We start from the raw sequence: 22910 nt of genomic DNA on the forward strand, positions 1-22910 counted from the left end.
AGTGCATAACTACCATGAATGAGACAGAATGTCCATATAGGTTTTTCTCTTTTTGTGTGTGCTTTTCATATACATAGCCTTTGATTGAAATAGCCTCTAGCCTATAGATTCTCATTGACAGGAAATTCCTAAAGTTCCCAACAACTTTTTAAAGTTTTCACTTCATGCAAACTGCAAACTTGCACTCGAACGGTTTTGTTGAAATGTTAGGTTTGCCAACAGCGTTTCATTGATTTCATTGTCTGCTGAGTTTTCAGTTGACTTTTAAGGCCACTGACGGATGGAGGCTACGTTTCAGTAATCACTGCAGCGGTCGCGTGCATAATGACTTCACAGCGGGGAGTTGCTCCATTTGATTTCATCCACTGTTACAATGTATCTGGTAGGCCTACCAGTAGCGGTGCGTGGGGAAGCCAGAAAAAAAGCCATATGACAAATTATGTGTTGTGATAGTTGCATTGTTTGCTCTATTACCTGTTAGTTCAAATGCCTTGCGACCGTGATATATAGGCCTAAGGCTGAGACAATAAGGAGACACAGTGGCAGAATAAATTCAACCACACCTATATTTCATCACAAAACCGTAGAGCAAACTCTGTCCAGTGAAGTCCACAAAGCATATTGCATGTAACAAACATGCATGTAACAAACAGTTACACCTACAGCATGGTCAAGTAAGTTAATGTTTCCGACATTTTCACAACTACTAAATAACTATTGATTTAGAACCACTGAGTTACCGCAAGTCCCAAAGAAAATAGGAGCTGCCTCCACTATTCCAGCACCATTTCAACTTCAACATTTCAACATCATCAAATCACCAATGCTTAATCTAATACAGTGACAACTAAAAGATACCGAAAACTATTTAGTCCAATTGACGTAAGCTACGCTGATCAAAAATATAAACACAACATGCAACAATTTCAAAGATTTTACTGGTTCATATAGGGAAATCTGTCAATTGAAATAAAGAAATAAGGCACTAATCTACGAATTTCACATGACTGGGCATACAGATACTTTTATAAAAAATAAGTAAGTATCTGGTGTGATCACCATTTGTCTCATGAAGCTCGACATCTTCACATAGAGTTTTTTTTTTTTTGGGGGGGGGGGGGGGGGGGGGCACTCTGTCCACAACACCATCAGCAAACCGCTCGCCTATTTGACACCATACACCATGTCTGCCATCTGCCTGTTACAGTTGATACTGGGATTCATCCATGAAGAGCACACTTCACCAGTGTGCCAGTGGCCATTGAAGGTGAGCATTTGCCTACTGAAGTCGGTTACGAAGTCGAACTGCAGTCAGGTCAAGACCCTGGTGAGGATGACGAGCATGCAGATGAGCTACGTGAGACGGTTTCTGACAGTTTGTGCAGAAATTATTCAGTTGTGCAAACCCACAGCTGTCCCGGTGTCTGGTCTCAGATGATCCCGCAGGTGAAGAAGCCGGATGTGGAGGTCCTGGGCTGGCGTGGTTATCCGTGGTCTGCGGTTGTGAGACCGGTTGGACGTACTGCCAAATTCTCAAAAAAACTTTTGGAGGTGACTTATGGTAGCGAAATGAACATTCAATTATCTGGCAACAGCTCTGGTGGACATTACGGCAGTCAGCATGCCAATTGTACGTTACCTCAAAATTTGAGACATCTGTTGCATTGTGTTGTGTGACAAAACAGCACATTTTAGAGTGGCCTTTTATTGTCCCCAGAACAAGGTGCACCAGTGTAATGATCATGCTGTTTAATCAACTTCTTGATATGCCACACCTGTCAGGTGGATGGATTATCTTGACCAAAGAGAAATGCTCACTAACAGGGAGATAAACATATTTGAGTGCAACATTTGAAAGAAATCATATTTTTGTGCATATGGAACATTTCTGGGATCTTTTATTTCAGCTTTATTTCAGCTCATGAAACATGGGACCAACACTGTGTTTATATTTTTGTTCAGTGTAAATATGTGGCTGTCCATGGTTATGATTTCTCTCTGTGAGTGTGTGTGTGTGTGTGTGTGTGTGTGTGTGTGTGTGTGTGTGTGTGTGTGTGTGTGTGTGTGTGTGTGTGTGTGTGTGTGTGTGTGTGTGTGTGTGTGTGTGTGTGTGTGTGTGTGCATTCGTGCAAGTAGAAAAAAACATGTTGACTCACCCTACTTGTAGAGAAACTTCAATGCCATCCTCCTCTCTTTTATGTTGATGAAACGGTCTATGACTCTGTCATACAGTACAAGTTGAGTCAGCTAGTTAAATTAACATCAGCCTTCTACATTTTGCTACATATTGAACTTCCATCCTACCAGGCCAGGGGCACAATGTATGAATTTATGGTTGGACCAGAATCGCCATTATAATCATTGGCCAGTACGGAGAATGAAGTGAAACCACAAGTCCAAATCCCTATCTCCATCCATGGCTAATTTAGGAAATATCCTATTTTAGCTAGCTAGCTATCTACCGGAGGACAACAACACAACAAGGTGCAACAATTCAAGTTGTTTCTGTCAATGATGTTTGGCTCTTGATGTGATTGGAGTGAAGCCAAACCCAAACTGTCTTCCCTTGACACTATTTTGGTGTTCCAGGACTGTTTACAGAGCTGAGCGCACTCATTTTAGCTCAATGCTGATTGGCTATTATTTTACACTTTTTTATAAAGTGAGGCCAAATGCTCGCTGGCTTCCCTTGCGTTCAATGCCATACTTATTTTGACCAGACAGCATCAGATATATGGCCTACACATGCAGAGACATATGCTTTCTCTGTTGAGATACATTCAGCCTCTTGTGAATTGAAGGGAAATTATGAAACGCAGTGAGACGAAAGATACGTTTTTTATTTGTTTATTTTTTTTATTCGACATTTTTGGGTGGAAGCATGGCTTTCCTTGGCATCCATGAATACACGTCACTGCAGCCTTACATAGGGACACAGCGGTAAGTGGGGTCGACTTCGAAACGGTGGTTAGATCTAACAACTCCTTGTTTGTGCAGCTAGCACAGTACGTGTTCTGTCTGGCCACGATACTTGAGCAACAGGCCGTCACTTGGGCATTTATTATTCTGGAGATGGAACTAAAGTACCCTTAACTCGTTTTGAGATCACACCATTTGTCACAATGTCCGGTCATGATAGAGACATCAATATTGTAGAGGGATAAAACACTACCAAGGCTTGGCAATAACATTCAGTTGTGCATTCCCTGATGAAGGCACTCTTAGCTATTATCCTTGGACATAATTTGCACCTTGCAGAGACCGCATATAGCCCAAGCTATAGCAGGAGAATATTTAGGGAGACCCTTCTAAATAATAGGACCTGTATCTAGGCTACGTCCGACTTATATCTCAAATTAACTCTACGATAAACACTGAGGTCCCCCCAAGCACCTACTGCACGACGTCTCCCTACCCCTCAAAATGTCACTGTTAGTCTGGATCAATATCAGCTTCACGATCCTGGGGCAGCAGCAGTGGCAGTTTCATAGCGTCTAGTCTCCATAAATGTTTATTTGTGTTGTGGAGCGCCGGACGGAGTTGACTCACACCTCGACCCTATAATGTAAAGAGGCCGCGGTCATGCCCCAGGGTCCGGGTCGCATCTGTCTAGAGTCTGCGTGGGATGCTCGCGCGGGATGCAGACTGATGTACTGATGTAGCCTAAAAATATAAATATTAAAAGTTACTTTGTTAACTTGGTCGAGACAAACCACAGACCCAGAGTACTTATCAATAAGGACTAGCAAGCAAAGAACTATCTGTATGTAGTCTATTTGATGTTTAGGCGTAGGCCTTCTTTTTCAGTAAAAACTGGTTTAATTCGACCTCACACATTTTCATGACATTCATAGGCTAGGCCTACATAGGCTGTGTTTACACAGGCAACACAGATCTGTTTTTTTGCCCAATTATAGGCAAAATATCAGATCTGATAGGTCAAAAGACTAATGGCAAACATAGCAAACATAGACTAGTGGCAAACATATCAGAATTATCCTGCCTGTGTAAATGAAGCCTTAAACACCTGCAATGTCAGATAGTGAGACCTGTGATGATTTTTTATCAAGTATCATGCTGGTTGAAGCTATAACCACAAGAGGGCGAAATTGTTTCATAAACGATTCTTTGCTCAGACAAGTTGCACTACAAAGTTACTAGACCTACAGAGCCTTCAGAAAGTGCACCACTTGACTTTTTCCACATTTTGTTGTTACAGCCTGAATTTAAAATGGATTATGTAGATTTTTCTGGTCACTGGCCATACACACAATACCACATAATTAGTTATTTTTTTACAAATTCATTAAAAATGGAAAGCTAAAATGTCAATAAGTATTGAGCCCTTTTGTTATGGCAAGCCTAAATAAGTTCAGGAGTAAAAATGTGCTTAATTAGTCAAAGAATACGTTGCATGGACTCACTCTGTGTGCAATAATAGTGTTTAACATGATTTTTGAATGACTACCTCATCTCTCTACCCTACTCATAGAATTTTCTGTAAGGTCCCTCAGATGAGCAGTGAATTTTAAACACAGATTCAACCACAAACACCAAGGTGGTTTACCAATGCCTCGCAAAGAAGGGCACCTATTGGTAGAAGGGTACAAATAAAAAAACAGACATTGAATATCCCTTTGATCATGATGAAGTTATTCATTACACTTTGGATGGTGTATCAATACACCCAGTCACTACAAAGATACTGGTGTCCTTCCTAACTCAGTTTCATGGAGAGGAAGAAAACCACTCAGGGATTTCACCATGAGGCCAATGGTGACTTTAAAACAGTAACAGAGTTTAATGGCTGTGATCGGAGAAAACAGAGAATGGATCAACAACATTGTAGTTATTCCACAATACTAACCTAATAGACAGGGTGAAAAGATGGAAGCTTGTACAGAATACAAATATTCCAAAACACGCATCCTGTTTGCAACAAGGCACTAAAGTAATACTGCAAAAGAATTTGTCAAAGCAATTCACTTTTTGTCCTGAATACAAAGTTTTATTTTTGGGGCAAATCTAATCCAACACATTACTGAGTAGAACGCTCCATGTTTTCAAGCCTAGTGGGAGCTGCATCATGTTATGGATATGCTTGTTATCGTTAAGGACTGGGTAGTTTTTCAAGATAAAAAATAAACAGAATGAGCTAAGCCCAAGCAACATCCTAGAGGAAAACCTGGTTCAGTCTGCTTTCCACCAGACACTAGGAGATCAACTCTACCTACATGTAAATTGTTCTTAAAACTTCTTAAAGCATTGTTGGTTAATGGCTTGTAAGTAAGCATTTCGCTGTAAGGTCAACACATGTTGTATTCGGCGCATGTGACAAATAAAATTTGATATGATTTGAATTCACCTTTCAGCAGGACAATAACCCAAAACACAAGGCCAAATCTGCACTGGAGTTGCTTATGAAGAAGACAGTGAATGTTCCTGAGTGACAAAGCTACAGATTTCACTTAAATCTACTTGAAAATCTATGGCAAGACCTGAAAATGGTTGTCTAGCAATGATCAACAACTCATTTGAAAGAGCTTGATTTACCCAGAAAGACTCGCAGCTGCAATCGCTACCAAAGATGCTTCTACAATGTATTAACTCAGGGGTGAGAATACTTATGTAAATTAGATATTTCTGTATTTCATTTTCAATAAATTTGCAAAAATGTCTAAAAACATGTTTTCACTTTGTCATTATGGGGCACTTTGTCATAATAGGTCGAGGGGTATAAATACTTTCTGAAGGCACTATAAGAATGTTTAAAAAGATATTCGGCAAACACCAGAGGGCAGTCTGTTGCTTTAAAAAAGAAGGTTGGTTGGAGTCACTGTCCTTGGTGCTGAAGCTGTCCAACGCATGATGCTGTGTGCCACTTATTTGAATTTGTGGATATGTTTATTAATTCATTATTTTACCATTGACGCAGGCTATATTTTCCCATCAAGTCTATGTGAATTTATTTCTGATTGAGGGGGGTTGCAATAGGCCTACATTGCTCTCTGGCTCAACATACAGTACCAGTCAAAAATTTGGACCCACCTACTCATTCACAGGTTTTTCTTTATTTTTACTATTTTCTACATTGGAGAGAAATAGTGAAGACATCAAAACTATAAAACAACACATATGGAATCATGTAACAAAAACATGTTAAACAAATCAAAATATATTTTATATTTGAGATTCTTAAAAGTAGCCACCCCTTTGCCTTATGACAGCTTTGCAAACTTTTGGCATTCTCTCAACCAACTTCATGAGGAATGCTTTTCCAACAGTCTTGAAGGAGTTCCCACATATGCTGAGCAGTTGGTGGCTACTTTTCCTTCACTCTGAGGTCCAACTCATCCCAAACCATCTCAATTGGGTTGAGGTTGGGTGATTGTGGAGGTCAGGTCATCTGATGCAGCACTCCATCACTCTCCTTCTTTGTCAAATAGCCCTTACACAGCCTGGAGGTGTGTTTTGGGTCATTGTCCTGTTGAAAAACAGTGCAAACTAGATGGGATGGCGTATCGCTGCAGAATGCTGTGGAGCCATGCTGGTTAAGTGTGCCTCGAATTCTAAATAAATCACAGACAGTGTCACCAGCAAAGCACCTTCACACCATCACACCTCCTCCTCCATGCTTCATGGTGAGAACCACACATGCAGAGATCATCCATTCACCTACTCTGTGTCTCACAAAGACATGGTGGTTGGAACCAAAAATCTACATTTTGACTCTTCAGACCAAAGGACAGATTTTCACCGGTCTAATGTCCATTGCTCGTGTTTCTTGGCCCAAGCAAATCTCTTCTTATTGGTGTTCTTTAGTAGTGGTTTCTTTGCAACAATTCGACCATGAAGGCCTGATTCACGCAGTCTCCTCTGAACAGTTGATGTTGTGATGTGTCTGTTACTTGAATTCTGTGAAGCATTTATTTGGGCTGCAATCTGAGGTGCAGTTAATTCTAATGAACTTATCCTCTGCAGCAGAGGTATCTCTGGGTCTTCCTTTCCTGTGGTGGTCCTCATGAGAGCCAGTTTCATGATAGCGCTTGATGGTTTTTGTGACGCCCTTGAAGAAACTTTCAAAGTTCTTAACATTTCCGGATTGACTGACCTTCATGTCTTAAAATAATGATGGACTGTTGTTTTTCTTTGCTTATCTGAGCTGTTCTTGCCATAAAATGGACTTGGTCCTTTACCAAATAGTGCTATCTTCTGTGTACCACCCCTACCTTGTCACAACACAACTGATTGGCTCAAATGCATTAAGGCAAGAAATTCCACATATTAACTTTTAACAAGGCGGACCTGTTAATTGAAATTCATTCCAGGTGACTACCTCGTGAAGCTCGTTGAGAGAATGCCAAGAGTGTGCAAAGCTGTCATCAAGACAAAGGGTGGCTACAAATATAAAATATATTTTGATTGTTTCACAATTTATTGGTTAATACATGATTCTACATGTGTTATTTCATAGTTGTGATGTCTTCACTATTATTCTACAATGTAGAACATAGTAAAAATAAAGAAAAACATTGGAATGAGTAGGTGTGCCCAAACTTTTGACTGGTACTGTAAGGGCCTCAGGTTGTCTTGACTGATAGGCATATTTGGATATGGTTGAGTGGGACAGTCAGTGACTTATAATGTTATTTTAGTGCATTTTCACACGGTTCTGTCTGGCCTATGGTCACGCTTGTCATTGTGCTCAGGTAACATCTGCTATAGCCTTCAGTATCTTAAATTCCATTCAGTGGTGGAAAAAGTACCCAATTGTCATTATTGAGTAAAAGTAAAGATAACTTAATTGAAAATGACTCAAGTAAAAGTGAATGTCACCCAGTAAATTACTACTTGAGTAGAAGTCTAAAGGTATTTGGTTTTAAATATACTTAAGTATTGAAGGTATAAGAATAAATCATTTCAAATTCCTCATACTAAGCAAACCAGACGGCACCATTTTTAAAAACATTTTTACGGATACCCAGGGGCACACTCCAACACTCAGATATAATTTACAGACGAAGCATTTGTGTTTAGTGAGTCTGTCAGATCAGAGGCAGTGGAGATGACCAGGGATGTTCTCTTGATAAGTGCATGAATTTGACCATTTTCATGCCCTGCTAGGCATTACAAACGTAACGAGTCCTTTTGGGTGTCAGGGAAAATGTATGGAGTAAAAAGTACATTATTTTCTTTATGCGTCTAGTGGGGTAAAAGTAAACGTTGTCAAAAATATAAATAGTGAAGTATAGATACCACCAAAAAACGACAAATAGTACTTCACAGTATTTTTTACATAAGTACTTTACATCACTGATCCCATTGACTGTTCTCGGTAGGCTATCAAATAGGGTTTTGACTATGTGGTATATCGCTACGACCAGAAGTGACTTTTTCATAGCAGATTAGGAAAATTAGAATAGTATGTTAGGATAATTTGGTTAAGGTTAGGAAAAGGGTACGGGTTAGCTAAAATGCTCTCCTAACCTGCAACGAAAAGTAACTTCCGGTCGTTGCTAGTCACAACCACCAAAGAGGTAGGCAGGCTACAACAGTAGACTAACGCCGTGTGTCAACCATTCCTAATAAGTGTTCTCGCTCTCTCTTTCTCTCTCTCAGACACACACATAATTATACGCGGTCTCCATATTCACACTCCACGGGGTGCGTATCAGGGAGACATGTCCTAGTACACGTTCCGATTGTTTACTGATTAAACGCCTTCTGCTACTGGCTCCCCGCGTGCCCACGGAACAAGCCCCTTTCTAGCTTCGTGAAGTCCTTGTTAGTTCTAATAATTTTTCCAAACGCTGTTTGATATTATGTACAGTTCTTCCTCTGCTGTCGCCCAAACCCATTTGGGCACAGAAATGACCCAACTCTAAACCAAGCACCCCTCCAAAAATGGCAGAACTTTCGCATTTGCAAAATACCAGTTGACTTTTACCAATAAACTAAATCTACCTCTTCTGCTTTACCAGTTAAGGTATTCAACTTCAAATATAGGTGGGAAGCCCAGATTTTTCGATCCTTGAGGTGCTTGCTTAAAAGGTTACTACTTCGATTTAAGTCAGACTGCAACCAGCAGGCATTTCTGGCATCCATCCAGTGCCCCCCCCCCCCCCCCCGCTTTTAAAGGTCAGATAGTGTGGATCAAAATGTACAATGTATAGCCTATAGGTGGATTAGCTAGGGTGGACCACGATGATGGTCTCTCAACCCTTAATAGAAAAAATTACATTTGATTGATGATTCCTCCATTGCCTGGTCAACCATTTACAAAAACATTGGGGTATTCTCAATGTGTGTTTTTGTGAATGTGTTTCTGCTGTGAGACGGGTCCCGTTGTGGCATGGGGTAATGGCAGGGTCACAATTCTGTAGACAAATACCATTTATCTTACCTGTCTAGGCGGCTCGCGGACCGCTCAACTCTCCAATGCGGCACCACTGTTTGAGGCTGATTAACCCTCGTGTGAAGAATGATACTATTGTCTATTGTCTTAGAATAAGTGACATGTAGTGGGGTTTTAAACGTTCAGCGTTTTGCCCTATTAAGGCTGCAGCTTTTATGACCCGGTTTATGAAATGTGGTGAGAAACTGTCAGAGCGAGAGAAGAAGAAGAGGAGGGGTGGGGGGCTCTCGTGCTCTCACTGGAGGAGCAAGAAAAAAACGTCCGTTCGAGCGATACAAACTCAACTATCAAAGCCAAGGACCGCGCTGCACAGAAGACCGAGCAAGACACGCGATATGTCTCGCGGATTCAGGTACGTCCAAGTTTTTCTACCAAATGATTTTATGAAAGAAGAGATGTACAGGTTAGGGCAGGTGTCGGTTTTGATATGCTCGTGACAAGGACAGCTAAAGTGTAAGGACTATGTATGGGCTTCTCTCCTGTTCGATAATGAAATATCATTGAATGTTTGGAATCAGGCCACTGAGGTTTGTGAGCAATGAATTCGGGCAGATGAGGTTGAAAAATATTGCATGCTGTGCGTTGCATCGTACAGAGCATGATATATGGCTTATATACCTAGAGACAGCGTGGAAATCTGATGTATGTTCAAATATAATTTCACACCACTCAGTGCAACGATGTTCCATGTCATCAGACTGGGTATCAAGGATTTGTTCAGTAGTGACTAATGAAGGGAATATAAATTAACATTGATTGGTTTAGGAACTCAATTAGATACTTTCTAAACCGTGGAAATACCAGCACATAGCTTCACTAGGCAGTAGCCTACATCAGCAGCACCTGTACGAAGCCGTTTCTTCAATTATCGTATGAGTTCGTTAGTGCGCTGTCCATTGTGCTGAAAGGGCCTTCTCGGCAACTCGGTTTGTCAATGGACGGAGGGAGCGATGCCATATGCTCTTATGGGGGGAAACGATGATAAACTGTCTCGAATTTTAAGTATGCTATAATTCATGTTACCTGTCTGCGACAATCGAACGACAAAAAAAATTGACTTCAGTGTTATTCTCAATGAACGTGTAAAGATAATTGCCCCCTGTGGGATAAATAAAGTATATTGAATTTAATCGAATTCTTGTTTTATGTTCTGCAGTTCATGTTTGCAAAGGGATACTGAATTAGCCTTATTTCTAGTAGGCATGTTGTGTTTGGGCTATGAACCTAGTCAATTTAATAAGAATATGCTCGTGTTTATTGCGAGGGACACCATTATTTTCAAAACCATGTAATTTAGAGACTATATGATAACTGTAAGACGTTGCATATCTGTTGCTGCCTTCACAATCTTGCTTGATCTTTTATGATCTCTCTCCAGGTCTGTTTGGATATGCTCAGGGCGCTGTGTTTCCAAACTATGGTCACTGGGTTAAACGTGGATATACTGAGAGACAGTCAACGTTTCTGCTCAACTGCCCGGAGCGAATAGTATGCCCGTGCAGCTGGCACCGCTCACGCGATGTGGAATATGGCACGTGTAAATATGGGTTTCCTCGCGATCCTGTGTCTTCCGACGCTGTTCTTCGACGTCCTCGTGCTGTCCCACAAAAGCAACATCTATGAAAGGTCGGCAGTCCCGCGAGCCGCACCCCGCTCCGTGGCCCGGATGGATGGAGATGTGATAATCGGTGCCCTCTTCTCCGTCCACCACCAGCCGTCTGCTGAAAAAGTGGCTGACCGAAAGTGTGGGGATGTTCGGGAGCAGTACGGCATCCAGCGGGTAGAGGCCATGTTCCACACCCTGGACAGAATCAATGCCGACCCTTTCCTGCTCCCCAACATCAGCCTGGGCTGTGAGATCCGGGACTCCTGCTGGCACTCCTCCGTGGCCCTGGAGCAGAGCATTGAGTTCATCCGGGATTCCCTCATCTCGATCCGGGATGACAAGGACGGCTCCAAGTGGTGCATAGACGGCACGCCGTCCAACCAACCCCCGCCCTCCAAGAAGCCTATTGCGGGGGTGATTGGGCCGGGTTCCAGCTCTGTTGCCATCCAGGTACAGAACCTCCTACAGCTCTTCAACATTCCCCAGATTGCTTACTCAGCGACCAGTATCGACCTGAGCGACAAGACTCTGTTTAAGTACTTCCTGCGGGTCGTGCCCTCTGACACGCTCCAGGCCCGGGCCATGCTGGACATAGTCAAACGCTACAACTGGACCTACGTGTCTGCGGTACACACGGAGGGTGAGTCACTCAACCCACTCAACACAGGGGTCCTGAAAGCTGTGTGTGGGGTAGGATAGGATTAGGCCCAGTTGGCATAGGAGGACTGGCTCGGCTTTGGAGAGGGTTTTTACATGCTGTCAAGTTGATTTTGTCTCGTATGTGTTTGGGTTTGAGATAAGAAATCAATGCTTAAGATAAATATGCCTAGCTATAGAGGTGGTGGATAAATTGTTAATGTGGTTTGTACACAGATAAGTACTTGCTAGCAAGTATGTGTGTCCTCCTCCCTGTCCTCCTCCCTATGGGTGTGCTCCTATGTGCAATATTGCATTGGAGGGAAACTTGCTGTGTAATGGAATTCCCTCTCTCCAGACAGAACTATACATCTGGTGCAGTATAAGTATTCACACACCACTGGCAAAGTTGGTTCTTTAGCCGTTCATCACACCCACACCCCAGCAACACATCCAATCTCTCAAGCCACAATTCAGTCAAATTGTTGTCAATGTTATCAGAATGGAAATGCATTTTGGTGTCTATTTGTATCTATTTATATTAAAAGGGAATTAGATGGGATGCTAGATGTTCTGTCTCCCAGGATGTTACATTTGATGCTAATTCTATTCCATTAGAAAATAACAGGCATGCTCTATCGTCTTCATTATTCCTAAGCATGTCTTAATTAATCAATCAGCCTATCCATATTCAACAGGGGCACTAATGGACTGTTTCCCCTCTGCTCTGTGCGGTGTATCCTACTATCAGGCTGGGGTTACAGGTGGTGGAACCACATCATTAAATAGTAATTTAAAGTATCTCTGGGCGGAATCATAGAAATAGAATCCCGCTGGTCCATCCATACTAGTAATTCTAATTCTATGTGTGTAACTAATACATCCAAAATTCCCCTGTCATGTGTATTGATAGAAATCAACTCCCATCTCTGTTATTGCTATTCAGATGTAGCGGAATTACTGTGTTGAGTGTGTTTCCATCCTATCTAACCCCTGGTTGGGAGGGATGTGTAGTCTAAGCACAGCTTGCAAAGGGGTTCTGGCAATGCCCCTCAATACCTGAAATACCAGCACATCAATACAGCAGCCCACATAGCTTCTCAGCAGCACCTGTCTGAAGGTGTTATCGGCTGTGTGTGAGTGCGCTGTCCAGGGTGCTGAACTTGTTAATATACCAGTAGAGTACTCCACAATGCAAACACACACCATGTAACTCAATCACATAAAACTCTTTAACCAGTTTACCACTATTGTAAGTGGAAGAGGGTAGAATGAGATGTGGAGATAGCTAAACTGTAGTTACTACAAGTAAATCTCTGCCATTAGCAATTAGCCAAGGCTCCTCAGCGTAAACCTCAATGAAATGTACCTAATGATGAGAGTGGGTAATGATTGACAGGCGGAGTGTATGGCCACTAAGGAATTCTGGGAGTTGTTAGAGGGATATGTGATAGACAGTCCCTAAAGGGAGGGTCGAACTTTGGATCAGCTTGTAAAGGTGGAACCTAGAAACCAGTTAGTCTGGAAAACCAGACTCTAGGCAACACAGTGACTAAGGTCTGGTTTCAATGATGGACTCTTTTGCATAGAGGAACTACGTCACTGCCTACGTTACTACTTTATCTGCTTGAATAAAATACAAAATAGTCGCTAGCAAGATGGAGATCACAGAGGTTATTTTTAATGAATGCTTTTCACAAGTGGCTAGTATGCATCAACTATCTTAACCAAAACCACTGTAAAGGTTGTGCCTGAAAACGTCGCTTTTGAATCATGACGTTCTGGCATGTCTGCATCGTGATTTGTCTGGAGATTCCTCGGAAGGTTTTTATTCCCCTTATTGGCGTAGCATTGAGGCAGTGACGTAGTTCCTCTATGCCAAAAGAGTCCATCATTGAAACCAGACCTTAGTTACTGTGTTACCTAGGGTCTGGTTTTTCAAGACTAGAAACCTGTAGGGGAGTCACAAAGTTCACAGGTCACGGTCAGGTTGAGGGGCAGGCAGGGCCAGAAGAGAGTGGAGGTGAAGTGCCATGAGGCTCAGCTAGGGGGTGCCAGGTATCTGACTGTCACCAGACCCGGTAGGTAGCAGTCCACTGGGAACAAAGATAGGAGTGTTGGCATAATAAGGGTGTTGTATGTGAAGGAAAACAGTGGAGGATAACAGTATTTGTAGTAGCCACAGTCAGAGTACAGGGCCACTGTTTTGATCTCCTACAAGGACGATTTTGCCCAATGTGATGGCCACGACATTGGATTCATTGGATCTAACTAAACACATCTCTTCAGTTCGAACTATAGGCCTACTTGCCTATTTGACGTTTAGAATATTATGTGTATTGGGTAAATGGTCTTTCTGCACTTTGGGAATGCTTTTGGATTGGTTAAAAGTGTGGTATCTGCAGTGAGATGAAAATTAAGTGAATGTGTTAATTGATATGAAAAATTTGACTGAAATACAACACTGAAATCCTTACATTGAAATGCTATGAATCTAAGGGGTTTATAATTGATCAACCATTATGTGAATTCACCTGTTCAGATAGAACTGCTATACTGGCAAACTAACAATTGGGGCCTAGTCTATAATATCATGCCAGAGTAATGCATTAGTGTGCTGCCAATTCAGCCCTTTCTCATTTTTCAGAATAAGACAGGTGTGTATGAGGACAATGATTGTGTAAACAAAGGCACTGCATTAACATTGCAGACACATCTTTGATTGAAGCCAGCACTTTGAATATACATAATCCTCTATGCAGCATCCTCTATGCAGCATCCTCTATGCAGCATCCTCTATGCACTACTAGGACTATGTCCCAAATGGCACCCTTCATTTACAGTGCACTTGTTTTGGCCAGAGCTTCATCAGCTCTGGTCAAAAGCAGTGCACTACGTAGGGAACATGATGCCATTTCAGACACAGTCTATGTATGTAAAATAAGACAGCATTGCAAAAGCTTGTACAACTGATTAGGATGTTATCATGGGAAAATGTAGCGCAGTCCTCTCCACCCCATTCAGCATCCCTGATTGCAATCAGTAGGCACTAGACTATCTGGCTATATCAGAAGATGGATCAGGACAGCAGCACAGTCACAATACACTCACGGCCTGACGACTCAAAGTCATCAGACTACCACAGTTGTTAGTATGGCTGAATCCAGTCACTATCAGCCTGGAGGGACTTGAGCATTTTCTGTTCCAAAATGGTGACTCCTCGTTGGCCATTTTGTGTCTGCAGTGGTGACTTACCCCTCTGTTTCTCTCTGAACCCTAGGAAACTATGGGGAGAGTGGCATGGAGGCCTTCAAGGAGCTGGCCACCCAGGAGGGTTTGTGCATCGCCCACTCTGACAAGATCTACAGCAACGCTGGGGAGAAGCACTTTGACCGCCTGCTTAAGAAGCTCCGTGATCGTTTACCCAAGGCTCGCGTGGTGGTGTGTTTCTGTGAGGGAATGACTGTACGCGGCCTCCTAATGGCCATGAGACGTCTGGGTGTGGCTGGAGGAGAGTTCCTCCTCATTGGCAGGTAAGGCACAAACCTTTAAGGCACTGACTTCTGGGTAGTTTTGGGCGAAGGGTGGCTTTGTGCCGCCTGCTTCCAGACACGCATGTCACCAAGGCAACTAAATCAAACCAAAGTTTATTTGTCACGTGCGCCGAATACCTTACAGTGAAATGCTTACTTACAGGGTCTAAACAACAGTGCAAAAAAGATATTAGGTGAACAATAGGTAAGTAAAGAAATAAAAACAACAGTAAAATGACAGTGAAAAATAACAGTAGCGAGGATATATACAGTAGCGAGGCTACAACAGTAGCGAGGCTACATACAGACACCGGTTAGTCGGGCTGATTGTGGTAGTATGTACATGTAGATATGGTTAAAGTGACTATGCATATATGATAAACAGAGAGTGGCAGTAGTGTAAAAGAGGGGTTGGCGGTTGGTGGGTGGCGGGACACAATGCAGATAACCCGGTTAGCCAATATGCGGGGGCACTGGTTGGTCGGGCCAATTGAGGTAGTATGTACATGAATGTATAGTTAAAGTGACTATGCATATATGATAAACAGAGAGTAGCAGCAGCGTAAAAGAGGGGTTGGGGGGGGCACACAATGCAAATAGCCCGGGTAGCCATTTTATTACCTGTTCAGCAGTCTTATGGCTTTGGGGTAAAAACTGTTGAGAAGCCTTTTTGTCCAAGACTTGGCACTCTGGTACCGCTTGCCATGCGGTAGTAGAGAGAACAGTTTATGACTGGGGTGGCTGGGGTCTGACAATTTTTAGGTCCTTCCTCTGACACCGCCTGGTATAGAGGTCCTGGATGGCAGGCAGCTTAGCACTAGTGATGTACTGGGCCGTACGCACTACCCTCTGTAGTGCCTTGCGGTCAGAGACCGAGCAATTGCCGTACCAGGCAGTGATGCAACCAGTCAGGATGCTCTCGATGTTGCAGCTGTAGAACCTTTTGAGGATCTCAGGACCCATGCCACATCTTTTTAGTTTCCTGAGGGGGAATAGGCTTTGTCGTACCCTCTTCACAACTGTCTTGTTGTGTTTGAACCATTCTAGTTTGTTGGTGATGTGGACACCAAGGAACTTGAAGCTCTCAACCTGCTCCACTACAGCCCCGTCGATGAGAATGGGGGGCGTGCTCGGTCCTCCTTTTCCTGTAGTCCACACTCATCTCCTTAATCTTGGTTACGTTGAGGGATAGGTTGCTATTCTGGCACCACCCGGCCAGTTCTCTGACCTTCTCCCTATAGGCTGTCTCCTCGTTGTCTGTGATCAGGCCTACCATTGTTGTGTCGTCTGCAAACTTGATGGAGTTGGAGTTGTGCCTGACCATGCAGTCGTGGGTGAACAGGGAGTACAGAACGGGACTGAGCATGCACCCCCTGAGAGGCCCCTGTGTTGAGGGTCAGCATGGCAGATATGTTGCTACCTACCCTTATCACCTGGGGGTGGCCCGTCAGGAAGTCCAGGATCCAGTTGCAGAGGGAGGTGTTTAGTCCCAGGGTCCTTAGCTTAGTGATGAGCTTTGAGGGCACTATGGTGTTGAACTGAGCTGTAGTCAATGAATAGCATTCTCACGTAGGTGTTCCTTTTGTCCAGGTGGGAAAGGGCAGTGTGGAGTGCAATAGAGATTGCATCATCTGTGGATCTGTTTGGGCGGTATGCAAATTGGAGTGGAATTAAACTAAGTGGAACCAAGTGGAATTAAAGCAGATACCACTAGTGTCAGTGAGAACTGTTTACCAGTAATTAATAATTTTTATCTGTTAAAGACACAAAACTGGAGAAGAAGCGCTGTCTCCTCATATGTTGTTTCAATGTGTAGCTTTTGGAGACCTTAAGAATTGGCAAGGGCATTGTAGGATAATCACCTATATCCACTACATAAAACATTCCACAGACTACGAGGAACTACCAGTATCACATACTAGCTACATACTGTAGCTATATGCGTACCGGTATGAAAATAATGATTTGTTGAAGTGATCTTTACAAGTACATCCACAAAGCCTTCCAAGGTGTTACACGGAGTGGAAGAGGGGAACCCAAGAGCAGACTCACATGAGGAGACTGGGATGAAGTAACCCAGGTATTTATTGACACACAGGGGGGAGATGGAGTGCAGGTCAGGGGAAGCTCGGGCGGGTTGCTGGAAACCAGGTGCGGAGGCTGAGGCTGGAGCGAGAGGGGTTGAGACAGGGTAAGCAGGTCCGGAGGGGAGTCCAATGGAGTAGTAGAGTGGGGAAGCCAGGACAGAGTAGGAGGATGACGAGATGTGGGACTGGAGACAGGGACCAGAGTCAGAGCGGGCAGAACTGTAGCGGAGAGGAAAACAGCGTCAGGCAAGGGAAAACAGGCACAACAGGATCTGAATAGTAACAAACAGCTGGAAACAGAGACTGACTGAGCAGAGATTACGATCTGTCAGCGTGGAAGTGGCAGGGCTGAGTATTTGTAGAAGTCTTGATTATGGAACAGGTTGCAGCTGGTGGGGATCTGCTCTGACTCCAGCACACCTGTCTCTGCCCACACAATCACACACATAGAGAGAGAGAGAGAGAGAGAGAGAGAGGGGGGGGGGGGGGTATAGAGTACTGGGGGAGTGGCGGCAGGTCAAGGAGACACAGGATGGGCAGTAGAGGGCGTTGCAGGAGCAGATGTGACAAAAGGGCTTTCAGCTGCTCTTTTGAAGTCAAAACAATCCTTACCCCTCTCTCTCCCTCCCACTTTCTCATTCCTCCCCCACCCTCTCTCTCTTCTGATGGGCCCATCCTGGTGGCAGAGGGCACAGCCATCGTTGTCTGAGAGGCTCTCTGTGTGTCAACGCTGGGTGACTCCAGCTGTAATCTCTCCCATTAGAAGAAGAGGAAGGGGAGAAATGGAGAGATACACTCACAGTGTGAAAACCATCCAGTACACCCTCAAGACTAGGGTTGCAAAGGGAGGGTATATTACTAAAAACTTTAGTTTAACAGTAAAGTACCCGAATTTTGGTAACTTTCACGGTTTTTGGGGGGAATTTTATAAGATGATATCTAGTAGTCTTTTGGGGTACTTCAGATGATCACAGGTGTCTGTAATTATCTCTGTCCCTTTGTGTGGCCTTATTACATGTAAAAATAGATGATTTAAAAAAAAACGTAGCCATGAATACATTTATTAAAAGTTATTCAAGTTTAAATTACCAAAGTTACCATAGATTGCCATAGATTACATGTTAATTACCAACATTTCAGAAGATTCCGGTAACTTTGGTATATTACCGGTAGCTTTGCAACCCTAATCAAGACCTTCAAGGACAAGGACAATCCTCTGTTGTCATCAAAAGTGATGTCTCAAACCTGACCTCCACTGTCTCCTTTCATGTTGCATGACATCCTCTCTATTTATTGGGGATTTTTGGGTTGTGGAGGTTGGTTGTAGGACATTGGTTCTTCTAGCTGTCAGGCTTAGGTCTGAGGAGGAGGACATTGATGAGGCAGGCAGAGTGATAGGGCGGGGGGGGGGGGGGGGGGGGCAGTAGACTCTAAGCCAGGGTAAGTTCCGTTCTTAGTGGATTTGACAAACACTTCTCAAAACATTGCCCAAACGCTGCTCCATCATCAGGGCCATCTTCGTGGAGAGCCGTTCTGTTGCTCCTCTTTTCTCTCACAGCTCTAGAGATGGAGGCTGTTATGTCTAAAAAGCTGGGATGAAGGGAAATCAGTTGCCTTCGTCAGGTTCTCTTTGTGTTGTTTGTGTCATATCCTATTCTATGGGAATTCAGTTGTTTTTGGAGGGGAAACAGAGGCACTCTCTCTTTTCCATATTAATTATCCATCCTAATGAAGCTCCAGTGTTTCCCACTCTCTCTCCTCGCTCCTTCCCTAGTCCTTCCTTGCTCTCTCTCTCTCCTCTCAATAGGAGAGTGGGTCTTTTTTTAACTGATGTGGAGGGAATGAAACTGGTGGCTTAGCTCCACATGCTTCTGGGTCAGAGAGAGCGAGGAGTGAGAGAGGAAGAGAGAGAGTGAAAGAAAGAAAGAGAGGAGTGAGAGAGATAGAAAGAGGATTGAGAGAGAGAGGAGTGAGCGAGAGAGGGGAGATAGAGAGGAGTGAGAGGAGTGAGAGAGTGAGAGAGTGAGAGGAGTTAGAGCAAGAGGAGAGAGAGAAAGAGGATTGAGAGGAGTGAGAGAGAGAGGGGAGACAGAGAGGAGTGGGAGGAGTGAGAGAGAGAGGACTGAGAGAGAGGAGTGAGAGAGAGACAGGAGAGAGATAAGTAAGAGAGAGATAGAGAGGAGAGAGAGAAAGAGGAGTGAGAGAGAGAGAAATATAGTTAAAGAGAGAGAGGGGAGTGAGAGAGTAGTGAGAGAGAGATGGGAGAGAGAGATGAGACAGAGAAAGAGGAGTGAGAGGAGTGAGCGAGAGATAAATAAAGTGAAAGAGAGAGAGAGGGGATAAAGAGAGGAGTTAGAGAGAGAGGGAGAGAGAGAGAGGAGTGAGAGAGGAGAGAGAGAGGGATGAGTGAGAGTGAAGAGAGAAAGAAAAAGGAGTCAGAGAGAGAAAGAAAGTGAGAGAGAGAGTGGGAAAGAGAGAGAAAGTGTGTGTGAGAGAGAAATAAAGTGAGAGAGAGGAGTGAGAGAGAGAGAGAGAGAGGAGTGAGAGAGAGAAATAAACAAAGTGAAAGAGAGAGAGAGAGGAGTGCGAGAGAGAAAGAAAGTGAGAGAGAGAGAGGGGTGAGAGAGAGGAGTATGAGAAGTGAGAGAGAAGGGAGTGAGAGAGGAGTGACAGGCGTGAAAGAAAGAGGAGAGAGAGCAAGAGGAGTGAGATCCTTGAGAGAGAGAAATAAAGTGAAATAGATAGATTGAGAGAGAGAGGAGAGAGAGAGAAAGAGGAGTGAGAGAGATAAATAAAGTGAAAGAGAGAGACAGGAGTGAGAGAGACTGGAGAGAGAGATGAGTAAGAGAGAGAGGAGAGAGAGAAAGAGGAGTGAGAGGAGTGAGAGAGAGAGATAAATACAGCGAAAGTGATAGTGAGAGGGAGGAGTGAGAGAGAGAGGAGTGAGAGAGAGAGGAGAGCAATAGATAGAGAAAGGAGTGAGAGGAGTGTGGGAGAGAGGGGAGAGATAGAGAGAGAAATTAGTGGAAGAGAGAGCTAGGAGTAAGAGTGAGAGAGGAGAGAGAGAGAGAGTGGAGAGAGAGAGTGGAGTGAGCGAGATAGAGAGAGGAGTGAGAGAGAGAGAGGAGAGAGTGAGAGAGAGAAAGGAGAGACAGAGAAAGAGAGAGGAGTGTGAAAGAGATGGAGAATGGAGTGAGAGAGATAGGAGTGAGTGAGAGAGAGAGTGGAGAGAGAGAGGACAGAGAGGGAGAGGAGTGAGAGAGAGAGATAGATAGAGAAAGAAAGACTGGTGGAGCATCACATACGCCAAACATTCTGTGTGTGTCCATGTGTGTGTGTGTGTGTGTAAAGCTTGGCTACAGTGTCATAGTCACAGGCTTGGAGGTTGGCTGACAGATATTAGCTCATCAAAATACAGCCTGCTATTCCATGCTAATTTGTGCCCTCGCCTGCCAGCAGAGTGAGAAGCTGTTGATGTGTATGTGTGTTTGTGTGTGAGAGAGAGAGAGAGAGAGAGAGAGAGAGAGAGAGAGAGAGAGAGAGATTTAATTTAGAGCTTAGGGTTTTAGAGGGAGTGTGAAAGACGGGCAGAGAGACAGAGATGAAACAAGGTTAGAAGGGCTCATAGTCGAAATAGGGAGTGTGATAGAGGGAGAGTGACTTGAGTGAGACATAGAGAGGACAACAAATGGAGAGAGAGAGACAGAGAGAGTGAGGGGGTAGATGATCTCTCTCTATGGCTGACAGTAATACATCAAATCACAGAGTGAGAAAGAGAAAGGGCCCGAGAGAAAGAAGGAGAATCAGACAGAGAGAGATACAGACAGGCAGATGGGCAGGTTTAGAATCTGAGAACTCTTGTTTTACATCTCTGCTGTTGAACACTCGCCTGCTCTTCAGACGAGGGCCAGGTGCACTCTCATACGGGAACACTTTATTCCTGCAGCCCTAGGCCTGCCCCACAACCCTATCTCTGCAACTCACTCTCCTCTGCTCTTCTATTCTATTCTCAGTCATATGGCTCGTCCTTTGTCTCCGTCTCTCTGTGATGTTGCAGAGGGTAGCTAGCGGGGGAAGGAATCAGTCTGTTGCAGATTGATCATCTCCATGGTTTCACTACAGAGCGTTGTATCTTTTGCTCTGGCCATTTATGTCAATCTTTTGAGTCCTGTCGCAATCTGTGCATGACAGGTCTGTCTGTAGAGATCTCTGGGGATTAAACAAATGCCTTGGTCTGTACTTTGAATCAAAGTGTTTTTCATGACTTCAGCCAGTTTCATATCAGCATAGATAGATAAATGTATTCAGAAAGAGAATGTGATTTGTAAGCAATTGTATTATGTTTCAAGGCACAGCTAAGCAAAAGTGGAAAGTAGTTAGGTTGGGTGTGGTGTTGCATGCCATGTCACTATGGTGAATGTCTCTCATTGTCTGGGAGCTCTTTGTTACGTACTTAATATCCCCTTCTATCTCTCTCTTCTGACTGTCATACACGTATGCAGCACTAGATCACAATAAATTAGCAATTTTTCATTGATGACATCCGACAGCCCAGAAAATGAGTCACCCCCTTTCTTTTTGGCTGAACATTAAAACGTTCCTCAGGATCATCTTCGGTAACTCAAGTATTTACTTTCTTAAAAAATGTTTAGTGGAGCAGCGTTTACATGCAGCGCTTTTGCTGAAAATGTGTCACCCATGGATTTCCCATTAAAAGCGGGTTGTCTGGGTTGTCATTGTGCCTAGCAATAGCATGAACAAGTGATTCCTTCAAAGAAAATGAACCAAAACAACTCTATCTTACAAAACACAATCCTCAAAAACGCTCACAGAGGTTAGTGAGTTTGAGCCGATATTGAAGCGAGGAAGAAATTTGTGAGTTGCAGGCCATTGCAGCATTCAGGATGCTTACAGGTTTCCATTGAGCTTAAACAAGAATGAATGCTCCTCTCTCGCTGAATGGATGAAAGTATATTACTTGCATTATTATTTATTCAATTACATTTTGTTCCCTGGCCGTCAGTAGAAAGAAAAGTAATGAATTTGATGCTGCCTGCTGTGTGGTTGGTCTAAAGAGATGCATGGTTCAGTAGTAGTTCTATCACAGACATGGGTCCCAGGTTCAGACCAGACCTTGGGGGTTTAGGGTTCTGATTAGTGACTTGGCGTTAGATTTGATGACTGATGGCGTGATGTCTTGGGTGGTGTTGGAGGGAGGCATGTGAGAGGAACTGTATATTTGAACCAAGGGTGTGGTTGTGTGTGAATACTGAACAGATGTCGCATCACAAGGAGGCACAAACACCTCATGTCAGGACAGGGGACGTCCCGTAGATGGAATCATAGATCTGGGGAGAAGGGACGGACGTTGAGCTCTGACCCCGGAGTGAGCTGCAGACACTGGTCTGTGGAGCTGTGGAGAGCTGTGGAGAGAAGAACATCTGTGACTCTAGAACCCTTGTGAGCTGTCTCCTTTCACTCATAGTATATCTCTTTCTTGTATGGAATAATATGCCTGACCTTCTTACTGATTTGACTTCGTTATCCATGGGGTAAAGTACAGTTCTGTTAACTCAGCGGTGAATCTGTCTGTTTGATCATGATTGACACACAAAGTAGTGATTAGTGGGGTG

At 43.7% G+C, this 22910-nt stretch overlaps 1 protein-coding gene across 2 annotated transcripts in view; it reads left to right on the top strand.

Annotated features, from left to right (window-relative positions):
* Positions 1 to 9437: 9437 nt before the first annotated feature.
* Positions 9438 to 22910, top strand: part of LOC129825294 (metabotropic glutamate receptor 1-like) — a 44454-nt gene continuing 30981 nt past the window's right edge. Inside the window, exons 1-3 of one of the 2 annotated variants that reach the window (XM_055885274.1) lie at positions 9438 to 9767; positions 10794 to 11661; positions 14938 to 15190. In XM_055885274.1, coding sequence (XP_055741249.1) covers positions 10935 to 11661; positions 14938 to 15190 — 980 coding nt within the window. In that variant the 5' untranslated portion in view covers positions 9438 to 9767; positions 10794 to 10934. The remainder of the gene's footprint in view (positions 9768 to 10793; positions 11662 to 14937; positions 15191 to 22910) is intronic. The other variant, XM_055885275.1, reaches the window with a different exon arrangement.

The sequence above is a fragment of the Salvelinus fontinalis genome, chromosome 27, assembly GCF_029448725.1.
Source record: "Salvelinus fontinalis isolate EN_2023a chromosome 27, ASM2944872v1, whole genome shotgun sequence".
In the NCBI taxonomy this organism is placed as follows: domain Eukaryota; kingdom Metazoa; phylum Chordata; class Actinopteri; order Salmoniformes; family Salmonidae; genus Salvelinus; species Salvelinus fontinalis.